The sequence below is a fragment of the Neoarius graeffei genome, chromosome 2, assembly GCF_027579695.1.
Source record: "Neoarius graeffei isolate fNeoGra1 chromosome 2, fNeoGra1.pri, whole genome shotgun sequence".
Classification (NCBI taxonomy): Eukaryota; Metazoa; Chordata; class Actinopteri; order Siluriformes; family Ariidae; genus Neoarius; species Neoarius graeffei.
The window spans coordinates 64,907,352-64,919,520 of NC_083570.1; the positions used below are offsets into that span (position 1 = coordinate 64,907,352).

At 41.7% G+C, this 12,169-nt stretch overlaps 1 protein-coding gene across 2 annotated transcripts; it reads right to left on the minus strand.

Moving 5' to 3' along the window:
* Nucleotides 1-47: 47 nt before the first annotated feature.
* LOC132881795 (ras-related protein Rab-19) lies at nucleotides 48-12,107 on the minus strand. Of its 2 annotated transcripts, none has more exons than XM_060914705.1 (5): nucleotides 12,016-12,107; nucleotides 11,443-11,517; nucleotides 10,942-11,130; nucleotides 6,485-6,668; nucleotides 48-617 (listed from the first exon to the last, which is right to left on the minus strand). In XM_060914705.1, exons 2-5 carry the CDS (start codon nucleotides 11,491-11,493, stop codon nucleotides 340-342), a joined length of 702 nt encoding a protein of 233 aa, XP_060770688.1. In that variant the 5' UTR covers nucleotides 11,494-11,517; nucleotides 12,016-12,107; the 3' UTR covers nucleotides 48-339. The 2 variants fall into 2 exon arrangements, with proteins under 2 accessions (XP_060770688.1, XP_060770686.1); XM_060914703.1 differs by having other exon boundaries at nucleotides 11,606-12,107.
* Nucleotides 12,108-12,169: the final 62 nt, after the last annotated feature.

The window sequence follows — 12,169 nt, forward strand, 5'->3', positions numbered from 1 at the left end:
TGAAAGTTGACTTTTTTTATGCAAAATAAATATAGGACCTTCATGGCTTAATTTCTCCACTTTATTTCTCATTAACATGGGAAAAGAACACAGTTTAAGTTAATTTATAAGTTACAATTTGTTAAACTATCATATTGCACACAATACATACATACATGCCCCCGTTTGCTGTATACATGTGACCGCATGTAATAAGTGTTTGAAAATGGAGTGTGTGTGTTGCTGTTTCTCCTCTGAACCCTTGTATTAATGTGGTTAATGTTTGGGCTTGGAGAATGTTTTAGAAGTCTTAAAGGCATCTCTGAAAGAACACCATTCCTTTAATTAAAACCCAATATTTCAGCAGTCACAAGACTTCTTTTCTAGGGACTCCACTTCTTCGATTGGGTGAGTCTCAGAGTATAGAAGGAGATTTGGGGAATCTGACAGGGCTTCCTGTGGGACTATGCCTCCATTTCGTACGATCAGCTCCCGTGCCATTAGCTCAAAGGCTTCTTGTACGTTATGGTTCTCCTTAGCAGATGTCTCCAGAGCAGCCAGTGCACCTTTCTGTTCAGCCAGAGTGCAGGCATCCTCAAACAACACCTGTCGGTGAGGCTGCAGGTCACACTTATTACCTGAAGAGAGAACAACAAAATGGAAGTTGAGATGTTTTACTTGGACTTTTGGTAAGGTCAAAATACCCTGAAAGCAATTCTATATAACTTGATACATCCCGTACAAAAGAAAGCAACATTACCTGAAATGAGAAAATGTGTTACAGATTATGTCCTTTTACAGAAAGTTGTCCATTTATTTTAGGTTTAATTCCACATTTTCTTTTGTTTTCAATTACAGGAGTAATCAAGTTATGGACCCTATAGTATACATAAACTTAATTTATACCCTTTCTAAGTGGAACCTCAGCTGTGTAGGTCATCATGACGCAAGCACATGGCCACCCTGTATAAATGAGGAGTAAATTAAAAAAAAAAAAAAAAAACTGACTGATCTGGAGGTTGTATTTAAAGCCATTGGTTATTGTTTTGCGGAACCATCAGCTCTACTGTATGTGTCACACAATTCAGGTCCACTACATTCACAGACTTTCCTTCTCAGTACCCCATCTATAATTATTAGTTCCTGTTTCAACTCTAAAATGACCTCACCAACAAGGTAATAGTTTGAGAAATTAGAGAGCTTAGATACTGAATGCGGGCAGCATGGTGGTGTACAGTGCCTTGAAAAAGTATTCATAGCCCTTGAACTTTTTCACATTTTTCCACCTTGCAACCACGAACTTAAAAGTTTTTTATTGAGATTTTATGTGATAGACCAACACAGAGTAGCACATAATTGTGAAGTGAAACGAAAATGATAAATGGTCTTCAAAATTTTAAACAAATAAAAATCTGAAAAGTGTGGTGTGCATTAGTATTCAGCCCCCCTGCATCAATACTTTGTAGAGCCACCTTTTGCTGCAATTACAGCTGCAAGTCTTTTGTGGTATGTCTCTACCAGCTTTGCACATCTAGACACTGAAATTTTTGCCCATTCCTCTTTGCAAAATAGCTCAAGCTCAGCCAGATTGGATGGAGAGCGTCTGTGAACAGCAATTTTCAAGTCTTGCCACAGATGCTCAATGGGATTTAGGTCTGGACTTTGACTGGGCCATTCTAACACATGAATATTCTTTGATCTAAACCATTCCATTGTAGCTCTGGCTGTGTGTTTAGGGTCATTGTCTTGCTGGAAGGTGAATCTCCTTCCCAGTCTCAAGTCTTTTGCAGCCTCCAACAGGTTTTCTTCCAGGATTGCCCTGTATTTAGCGCCATCCCTCTTCCCATCAACTCTGACCAGCTTCCCTGTCCCTGCTGAAGAAAAGCATCCCCATAGCATGATGCTGCCACCACCATGTTTCACAGTGGGGATGGTGTGTGCAGGGTGATGAGCAGTGTTAGTTTTCCGCCACACATAGCGCTTTGCATTTAGGCCAAAAAGTTCAACTTTGGTCTCATCTGACCAAAGCACCTTCTTCCACATGTTTGCTGTGTCCCCTATATGGCTTCTGGCAAACTGCAAACGGGACTTCTTATGCCTGTCTTTCAACAATGGCTTTCTTCTTGCCACTCTTCCAAAAAGGCCAGATTTGTGGAGCGTACGACTTATAGCTGTCCTGTGCACAGATTCTCCCACCTGAGCTGTGGATTTCTGCAGCTCCTCCAGAGTGATCATGGGCCTCTTGGCTGCTTCTCTGACCAGTGCTCTCCTTGCTCGCTCTGTCAGTTTAGGCGGACAGCCATGTCTTGGTAGGTTTGCAGTTGTGCCATACTTTTTCCATTTTTGAATGATGGATTGAACAGTGCTTCTTGAGATGTTCAGAGCTTGGGACAGTTTTTTATATCCTAACCCTGCTTTAAACTTCTCCAGAACTTTATCCCTGACCTGTCTGGTGAGTTCTTTGGTCTTCATGATGCTGTTTGTTCTTCAGTGTTCTCTAACAAACCACTGAGGCCTTCATAGAACAAGTGTATTTATGCTGAGAGTAAATTACACACAGTAGGACTTCATTAATTAATTAGATGACTCCTGAAGGCAATTGATTGCACTAGATTGTATTTAAAGGTATCAGAGTACAGGGGGCTGAATACTAATGCACACCGCATTTTTTTTTTTAGATTTTTTTTGGGCTTTTTTCACCTTTATTATTGGATAGGACAGTGTAGAGACAGGAAGTGAGCGGAAGAGAGACGGGGAGGGATCGGGAAATGACCTCAGGCCGGAATCGAACCTGGGTCCCTGGATTTATGGTATGGCGCCTTATCCACGACGCCCCCATGCACACCGCATTTTTCAGATTTTTATTTGTTTAAAATTTTGAAGACCATTTATCATTTTCGTTTCACTTCACAATTATGTGCTACTCTGTGTTGGTCTATCACATAAAATCTCAATAAAACACTTTTAAGTTCGTGGTTGTAAGGTGGAAAAATGTGAAAAAGTTCAAGGGGTATAAATACTTTTTCAAGGCACTGTAGTGGTTAGCACTGTCGCCTCACAGCAAGAAGGTCCTGGGTTCAAGCCCAGTGGCTGCCGCGGGCCTTTCTGTGCGGAGTTTGCATGTTCTCCACGTGTCTGCGTGGGTTTCCTCAGGGTGCTCCGGTTTCCCCCACAGTCCAAAGACATGCAGGTTAGGCTAATTGGTGGTTTTAAATTGACCGTAGGTGTGAATGTGAGTGTGAATGGTTGTTTGTCTGTGTGTCAGCCCTGTGATGACCTGGTGACTTGTCCAGGGTGTACCCTGCCTCTCGCCCATAGTCAGCTGGGATAGGCTCCAGCTAGCCTGTGACCCTGTAGAACAGGATAAGCGGCTACAGATAATGGATGGATACTGAACGCACTTACAGACTAAATCTGACTCCAAACAACATATTTGTGTCGTACATTTGGTATTTACCATCCATCTAAAGTATATTTTGATAACCTGTTTTATTAACGTGGTGCTCATGTGAGGGATGCCTCAAGGCTAAGGTGGTCAACAAGGCCCCAGTGGTGTCAGGGACTTCTGTGAAAGTTATTTCTGACACCATTCGTTTCCCAGTACAACACACTTAGAGATTAACCGAAGCACTGTAAGGAGAGGTAAAGCAGAACCTAAAGGGCACAATTTCAGGATTGTAGTGTAGTTGCTTGGCGTAATCAAGCTTTATAATCAACTATTAAAAGTCACATCCAGAACAACAAGCCATTCAGAAAGGGCTGCAAAAAAAGTCCTTCCTGAGAGCTAGAAACAATCTAAGCTGGAAATGTGCCTCAATCACTTTTTCAAAGTGCACTTCGATAAAACAAAATTTTGTGTTCTCTTGTGGCATAAAGTGAACCAAATGTTTTCAGAAAAAAAAAATCACTTAATACACACACTATATGGCCAAAAGTATGTGGACTCCTGACCATCATACTCGTGTTTCTTCAACATCCCCTTCCATATTTATTCCCCCATTTACTGTCATAATAACCCAAACTCTTCTGGGAAGGCTTCCACTAGATTTTGGAATGCGGCTGTGGGGATTTTGGTTCATTCAGCCACAAGAGCATTAGTGAGATCAGGCACTGATGTTTGGTGAGAAGGCCTGGAGTGCAGTCAGCATTCCAGTTCATCCCAAAGGCGTTCTGTGGCACTGAGTTCAGGTCTCTGTGCAGGCCACTCGAGTTCTTTCACCCCAACTATGGCAAGCTATCCTTTCATGGCACTTGCTTTGTGCACAGGAGCATTGCCATGCCGGAAAATGTTTGGGTCCCTGAGTTCCAGTGAAGGGAAATTTTAATGCTACAGCACACAAAGACATCCTATACAACGGTGTTCTTCTAAATTTGTGGCAACAGTTTGGGGAAGAACCACATCTGGGTGTGATGGTCAGGTGTCCACATAGTTTTGGCCACATTGTGTATTTGTGATTCCCCCCCCCTTCACCTAATATTCTGTATGACATTTGGGGTGGATCATTGCTGCATCAGGACAATAACCTAAAACATACAAGTAAATTAAAAACAATTGTTTAGACAATTAATTTTGGAATGACCAAGCCAGAGTTCAGACCGTAATTAAATTTCGATTCTGTAGCCTGACCTCAAGAGTGCAGTTTATGCAAAAAATGCTAGAAATAAGCTAAACTGAAGATTTAATAGGTCTAAAATTCCTCCTCATTGTTGTTCAAGCCTCATCAGCACCTACAGGAAATGTTTGGTTTTTACCAGTTATTAAATACTGGAGTTCATATTTTTCTGCATGTCTTTTTTTTCCCAACAAATATTAGACATTAGAGGACGCAGCTCAGGCATGCCGTCCTCTCCAACAACTAGCTCGTATCTGCTCATAGAGCCTCATGGACACCAAATGTCCAGGCTGATCAAGTACATTTAAAGTAAAGAATAATTGGTGTAAATGTGTTAAGACAGAGCCTGAAAACTTGTGGAAAATCATACACGCTCTGTTGGTCTTTAGTCTCCACAGAAAACTTGTGCTTGATCTTTCTGGCGTTAAGTTCATACAATAATGCTTTGAAAAATAATGCTCTTTTTTTTTTTAATCCACATCTAGCTTCATTTTTTTTCCAGTCTGTCAATAGAGACATGCAACCCCTCATCCATACTAAGGGGTTAATTGAACATATTTTCCCCAAATGAAACTACTGCATCCCTCTTTTAATTTTCAGTTTCCTGCACACTCTTATTTAATGTAAATGGTCTATTTAATCTACCTGTATCATCATCTTGCAGATCCTTATCTGTTCTGTAGACCGTTACTAGGTGTTGTTTTATGGTTTCACTAGAATTTTATTGCACACTGTGATCAAAGGGAAAAAGTCAGCAATTTCCTATAAAGCATTTCATTTGCATACTTATTCTGTCTATTTGCCCCCAATTCATATAGACTAAGACGACTGATCATTAGATCTTTAGAATAATTCATCCTGCAGTCTTAGTGGGTCTCAGAGAGGGTCTGGGAAGCATAGCCTGGAGATCTTGTTACAATGGTGGAAATCAGAATCTATAGCAATCAAAGTTCTCGTTTAAATAAAATATACAGTCATACACCTATAATTAATGCCCTCTTGGACCTAATGTGTTCCGTCGGTGGATTATTCAGGACTGTCTATATTAAATAAATACCATGTAATTGCACATATTTAAATAATCTTTTCTTCAGCACAGTGGTGCAGTGGTTAGCACAGTCACCTCACAGCAAGAAGGTTCTGGGTTCAAACCCTACGGCCGGCGGGGCCTTTCTGTGTGAAGTTTGCATATTCTCCCCGTATCTGCGTGGGTTTCCTCCGTGTGCTCCGGTTTCCTCCCACAGTCCAAAGACATGCAGATTAGGTAAAAATAGCCAGCCACTGGGGTTGTACAAACCAGTGCATACTTAGTGCTGGTCCCAAACCCATTTAGATTGGGGAGGGTTGCGCCAGGAAGGGCATCCAGTCTAAAACCTATGCCAAATCAAATATGCAGAACAGATCTGTTGCAGCGACCCCTAATGGAAACAGTTGTAAAAAGAAGACATTTTAATAAAATTAATTAAATAAATTTGTACTGTACAGGTCTGTGGAATTTATTTTACAGTTAATGGGGGCTCTGGTTATAAAATAGTAAAAAATCCCTCCTATCTCTGGCCAGTTAATTGTATCCAGGAATTCCTGGACCAACTCCTGGCCTGGTCCTCTGTAGACCTGTTTGGTATGGCATGGCATTCATCGGAAACAATAAAGTAATCCATAACTGACTACAGCAAAAAAATAACACCCAATATAATCCATTCTCACAACTGCCTTCAAAACAATCCACAATGACTGAGAAAGAATTTTAATCACATCTTCAGACTTTCCATCAAGCAGCACTTTCCTCTTTGCCCACTTAAAAAAATAACATATCGGCTGCCAGTCCAAAGTTCACCTGAGGTTCATCCCAGTACATAAACACAGAGTAATAAAATACAAATGACTCATACCTATGAGTACAAAGACTACATTGGCAACTCCATACTGTTCTACTGCATGTATCCAGTGAGGTAGTGAGTCAAAGGTGGAACGGCGTGTCAGGTCATAGGCGATCATAGCCCCATGGGCACTGCGGTAGTAATTCTGTGTGATGGTGCGGAAACGCTCCTGGCCTGCTGTGTCCCATATCTGCATCTGCAATACACCAGAAATCTTTCTTACAAATACTGAACAAACAGGTGCCTATTTTTTTCATGATGCTAACATGCTAATACCAGAGCTCAGAGCTCAAAAGAGCTCATCATGTAAGTCAATTAAGGTTTTTCACCTGACGTCACAGGGTCACGTGACGCCCCGGTGTCCACCATTTTGAAGGTCAAGCTAGCTAATGTCAACATCATCATAGCTGGTATGTTACTGTAGCAATGTTTACGTTCAGTCATTTGGATGACTGTTAAAACCTTTCAGTCTCAAGTTTTTCCTTTACTGGATTTACTAGTTTACTGTAATTATGATCCGGCAGCTATTTACACCAGGTCCAGTGTAAATAGCTGCCGGAGCGCGCTCCGGCTTGCTCCCCCTCAAATTAAGCAGTGCGCTCCGGCTTGCTCCCGGAGTGCTCCGGCCGAGGTTCCGGAGCGCGCTCCGGCTTGCTCCCCCTCAAATTAAGCAGCGCGCTCCAGCTTAATTTGCAAGCCGGAGCGCGCTGCTTAATTTGAGGGGGAGCAAGCCGGAGCGCGCTCCGGCAGCTATTTACACTGGAGCCGGTGTAAATAGCTGCCGGATCATAATTACAGTAAACTAGTAAATCCAGTAAAGGAAAAACTTGAGACTGAAAGGTTTTAACAGTCATCCAAATGACTGAACGTAAACATTGCTACAGTAACATACCAGCTATGATGTTGTTGACATTAGCTAGTGCTAACAGCTAGCTGCTAGTACACTGCTACAACACAGACACCGACCCTAATAATACAGTTCTTGGTCATTGCCTGGTAACAGCAAATTTATAACGGGCCATGTCTCAACAGACTAAGAAGTTATTTCAATGACATTTAATAACATTTTGTTTATCCTGAGGACCGAAAGTAAATGAAAATGTGAACAAACCTTAGCTGTAATAAGATGGCGACCACCGGCTCCAGGGACGACCTGCTGATGTAGGCATGTTACCCAGCCTGACACAAAATATTTGTAGGTATCCAAACTCTTATACGCTTTCAGATCAATACCTGTGTATGGCGATGGGTTTTTAACAACATAGGTATACAGATCATGTGGGCCGAAGTCAGGTAAAGACGAGGGCTTCGTGTACTTCCGTACGTCAGTGAACAATCCTGGCGGAAGCAGGTAAACGTCGTTCTCTAAGCCTGCTAACCTCAATTTTTGCAAATACCTCTCCCTCTGCTCGCCCTGTAAATGCCCTACGTCGCTGGATAGTGAAGGTGTTTTCTGCATCTCGCTCCTTTTTCTTTTATGTTTTTCGTTTGTCACCTTCCTCGCATTCAAACTGATTCGAGCCGTGATGTCCAAAATGGCAGCCTCACATGACTTGGTCACGTGGGTGAAAAACCTCAATATGAGCTGAATGGTAAGTGTTTATTAATATTATAACTTGACTTTCAAGCAGACGAATGTCCATTGGTGTTTGAAAGTGATGTCATATCAGTCCTTGCTAATACTAACTCTAGCTGAACCACTGTAGGTTCAGGGGGTAGAACTTATTTAACTTCACCTATTTAACCACTAGAGACCTAATCTTGCCAAATGTTGCACCTTTACCAGCTCTGAGTAGGTGTGTTAAAGCAGGAAAACACTAACATATGCAGGACTATGGACATGGGCGCTGCCAGGGGGGGAAAGGTTAGAACAATTCTAGGGGCCCAGCACTGCCATGGGGCCCTTTAAGGGGCTGATAATATGCTTTTGATGATTTTAATAAGACTTTTGAAATAACAACAATGCAATATTCCATCTGGTAAAATGAGCTAATTGAACAAGGTTGTCTATTTCTTGAGTTCTTCAACATAGTCATTTAACCCTCCCCCTTTTGCGAAATGGTACGGTCCAGTTCTGGTAGAAGCGCGATGCGTTAAATCTGTGTGCTGATCAGTGCAACGCTACTTGCTGCTGTGTCGCGGTGCAGCAGCCAGCCAGCAGTGGAGTGCGTACAGTCTATGATCGCTAAATATGAAGAGTGGCTGTCAAAAACGTAAAGAAAGGCAGCTGAAAGCTGAGAGGGACCAGAGAGGCAGGCAACTGCTCACTCAGTTTTTCCCAAAGAAAGGTAGCTATCGCTCACGTGTTCAAAATATTAGCGAATGGTAAATGAACAGTATGAACGTGGTTGGATTAGCCTATCAAGAGAACACTTTTACAGTTTGTACAGTGACATTTTTTCCATTTTAATAACTGAACTGACTTGTGTGATAAACAAGATGAAATATTAGGTTATGCTGGTGCTAATAACTAGTGCTAATAACCAGTTTCATAACTAATGGGGTGCCCTAAATATGCACAGATTCAGCCTCAGGGGGGCCTCCGCCCTACCAAACCACTGAACCCCCTTTGGAGAAGGAGGTAAGCAGCAATACAACCCATAAATGCTTTAGGATTGAAGTTTTTAATGAGCGAGCGCCATATACTGTTTGCTAGATTAAAGTGTTGCTAATGTAACAGACGTTGCGTTGTGTTGTTCGCCAGTCTTTTTATTCTGAAGAAATGAGACACAAATACACTGCTGAGGACGGGCTGCAAACGTCCAGTGGCATTGGCGCTTAGATTTCCAAAACGAACTGAAGGAGGCCAACGTCTCGTTCCCATAACTACCTGCGCTCTTAAAGGGCCAGCACAGAATTTCCCCACCACTACACACAATGGCAAGTGGAAAAAAATAAACCCGTTACACTAATAACGGACACCAGTCAAGTGTTTGACATGGTTACGTGTGTGGAATGTTCACACGTTCTAAACCATTGGTTTCAACCATTGGTTAATACATAAAATGCAATAACAAAGTCACAAACTCAAGGTCCATGGGCTATCAAAAGTCAAATAATGACAATAGTGCAATTGTGACGAGGGTGGGCAAAGTTTGGGGGCCCAAAATTTCTGGCGGCGCCCCTGACTATGGGTACTCCAGGACCATGGTTGGGAAACCGTGTACTAATGAGTCAGCTTCAGTGCCTACATTACAGCCACACTCGTACCTCATACATGTCAAATTTATTTCATGAGGAAAAACTAATATATTTAGCAATGGGCACTAGACAATCAGTCTGGGATTATTCCTCAGTCTTTTAAAGGTAGACTGCCTTTCAGATTTTTCAAGTGTAGGTTATAAAAATAATTTTCCCGACACCCAAATATTTTTGTTTAGTGGATCGAAAGCTACTGAATTCGAATCACAGACTTCCAATTTTATTAGTTTAAAAAAATGGAACAATTAATGAATTTACAGCCACGTGGCCCTAAATTCTCTGCTATTTTTTCCTGCTTCATCATGACCCAATTCAAGATACTACGTCATGCATCACGTGGTGGGCTTTCCCCGTTTGCGCAGGGCATTGTGGGATACAAATTTGAAACAGGAGAGAAAAATGAAGGACTTGAGTGTGCGAATGAAACATGAAAGACCGACTACAGTAACGGAAAGCGAGAAGAAAAGATGTTATGGAAACGCAGGACCAAACTAATAAATATCGGCGGTCAGCGAACACCTCAGTGTGATCGGCTGTTCGTTTAGCAACAGAATGATTTAACTGTCAGTGCACGGTCAAGGTAAACCTGTAGAGGGCAGTAATGCAACACTGGAGGCCAGCTGCCGTAAAACCCAAAAGAAGACGACAACGACGACCCAGTTAAACCTGCGCATACGCACACGGACTTCCTGTGCTTGACCGTGCGAAGCGAGTGATTTCATGCACATTATTTGCTAGGGAATCCCCTCAAATTAAATAACTTCCCAGCCACAGAATGCCCTGTTTGTTTGTTTTTTTAAAGATATTACAAAAATAAACAAACATCACAACGATCAAATTTCAGAGTGAACTAAATTTCACTGATTTTATGAAATCGAAAGGCCGTCTACTTGTAAATGTTGCTTGAATGATCAAAAGGCTTAAATGATTAACCAAGGCCAAAAAGGCTAGATTTTGAGTAAATAGTATATATGTCAACTGACACAAAGTTAATATGTCAGATAAAATCTCACACAAAGAACTGCCTAACACATGATAACCTTCACTGGGACCTGTAATCATAAGGGTGATGGAACACTATTCAAGTCAATAAAGTTAGAAATGGCTTCAAGACAAGCTTTCCATATTTCTCGTCCTGGTCAAAAACAAGCAGGTTAAGCTGCTACATAACAGCAAATACATCTCAGACTATCTGACAAGATAGTAGTTCTTACACTTGTAAATCAGCTTTGCTAATAAAATAATGAAAAATGTTTTTAGGTACTCACCTTCACCCTCTTGCCGTCTATATCCATGGTATGCACAGTGAAGTCTACACCAATAGTGTTATGCTGCTGGTCTCTGAACTCTCCAGACTGGAAGCTGTGGATGATGCATGTTTTTCCCACGTTGCTGTCTCCAATGAAGATAATTTTAAATAGGAAATCACAAGCATCCTCTTCCTGTGCTCCTGTGGACTGCGTAGTCATGATCAGCACCGAGATTGTAACACGCCAAGAGCTTCCACATTTGACCCTGTAGTTTACTTATAACTATTTTAATGGCTTTTCACTCTTAAGCATGATGTGTTCAGAATATATTCTGAGAGGAAATGGGATCCAGCTCTTCTGTCGTAAATGAACACAGCTTTGGAAAGCACCTCTATATCTAAAATAGACAATTAACTAACTACTATGAACTAAATAGATTGTACAAACTGATCACTGCTTCGCCTTTGTTTTCTCTTCCCTGCTTAACAAGAACTGAAATGTCAACAAACACACCCTTACCTGTCCTGGCAGGTGAGATTTCCATTTGCCGGCCCATTTGCACCACTGCATGTCCTGGAGTTGGTTTTTGCAAAGCTTGGTGATCAAAGTACACACAGGTTTGTTCCCCCTGCCTTGTTCACTTATTAACAAGTATTTAAAATATGCAAAACAACAGTCTCACCTTGTGAAGTGAAAACAGAAATACACAGACATTTTCAATTTTAGTGTCTTGGGAGGGGACCTTTGGTCAGCAAATCAGCATGTAAACACGTAGCTTAGTGAAGCACGCCTTGTCTCGTTCTAACAGCCTTTTGTTCTTACACGCCAAGCAGGAGCTCAGCTTTCACAACTGTATTCAATACTCTCAACAACTGAGACCAAGAATTACAGCAGATCCTGACTAACCAAAAAATAAATAAAATAAAAATTGTTAAAAACCCATTCAGTTTTCTCACCATCATCTCCTCACACCAAGTAATCCAGTAAACATACAGTGATGATAATAATTTTAAGGTCCTGCATTGGAAGCATTAAATCTCAGAGGGGGCAAAAAACCCATCCAACAACTTAGAGTGATAACCGATATATTACCTTCGGTCCCAGGAAGTTTCTTTATGTAATAAGCTATGACGTTAATACTGTCCAAGTGCGTAAGACCGTCTTCGTATTCATTCATCCACCCCCACCTCCCACCCCGGCTTGTGTCGTCAACACAGTTCACAGAGCCACAAGGCTCTGCCAGGCA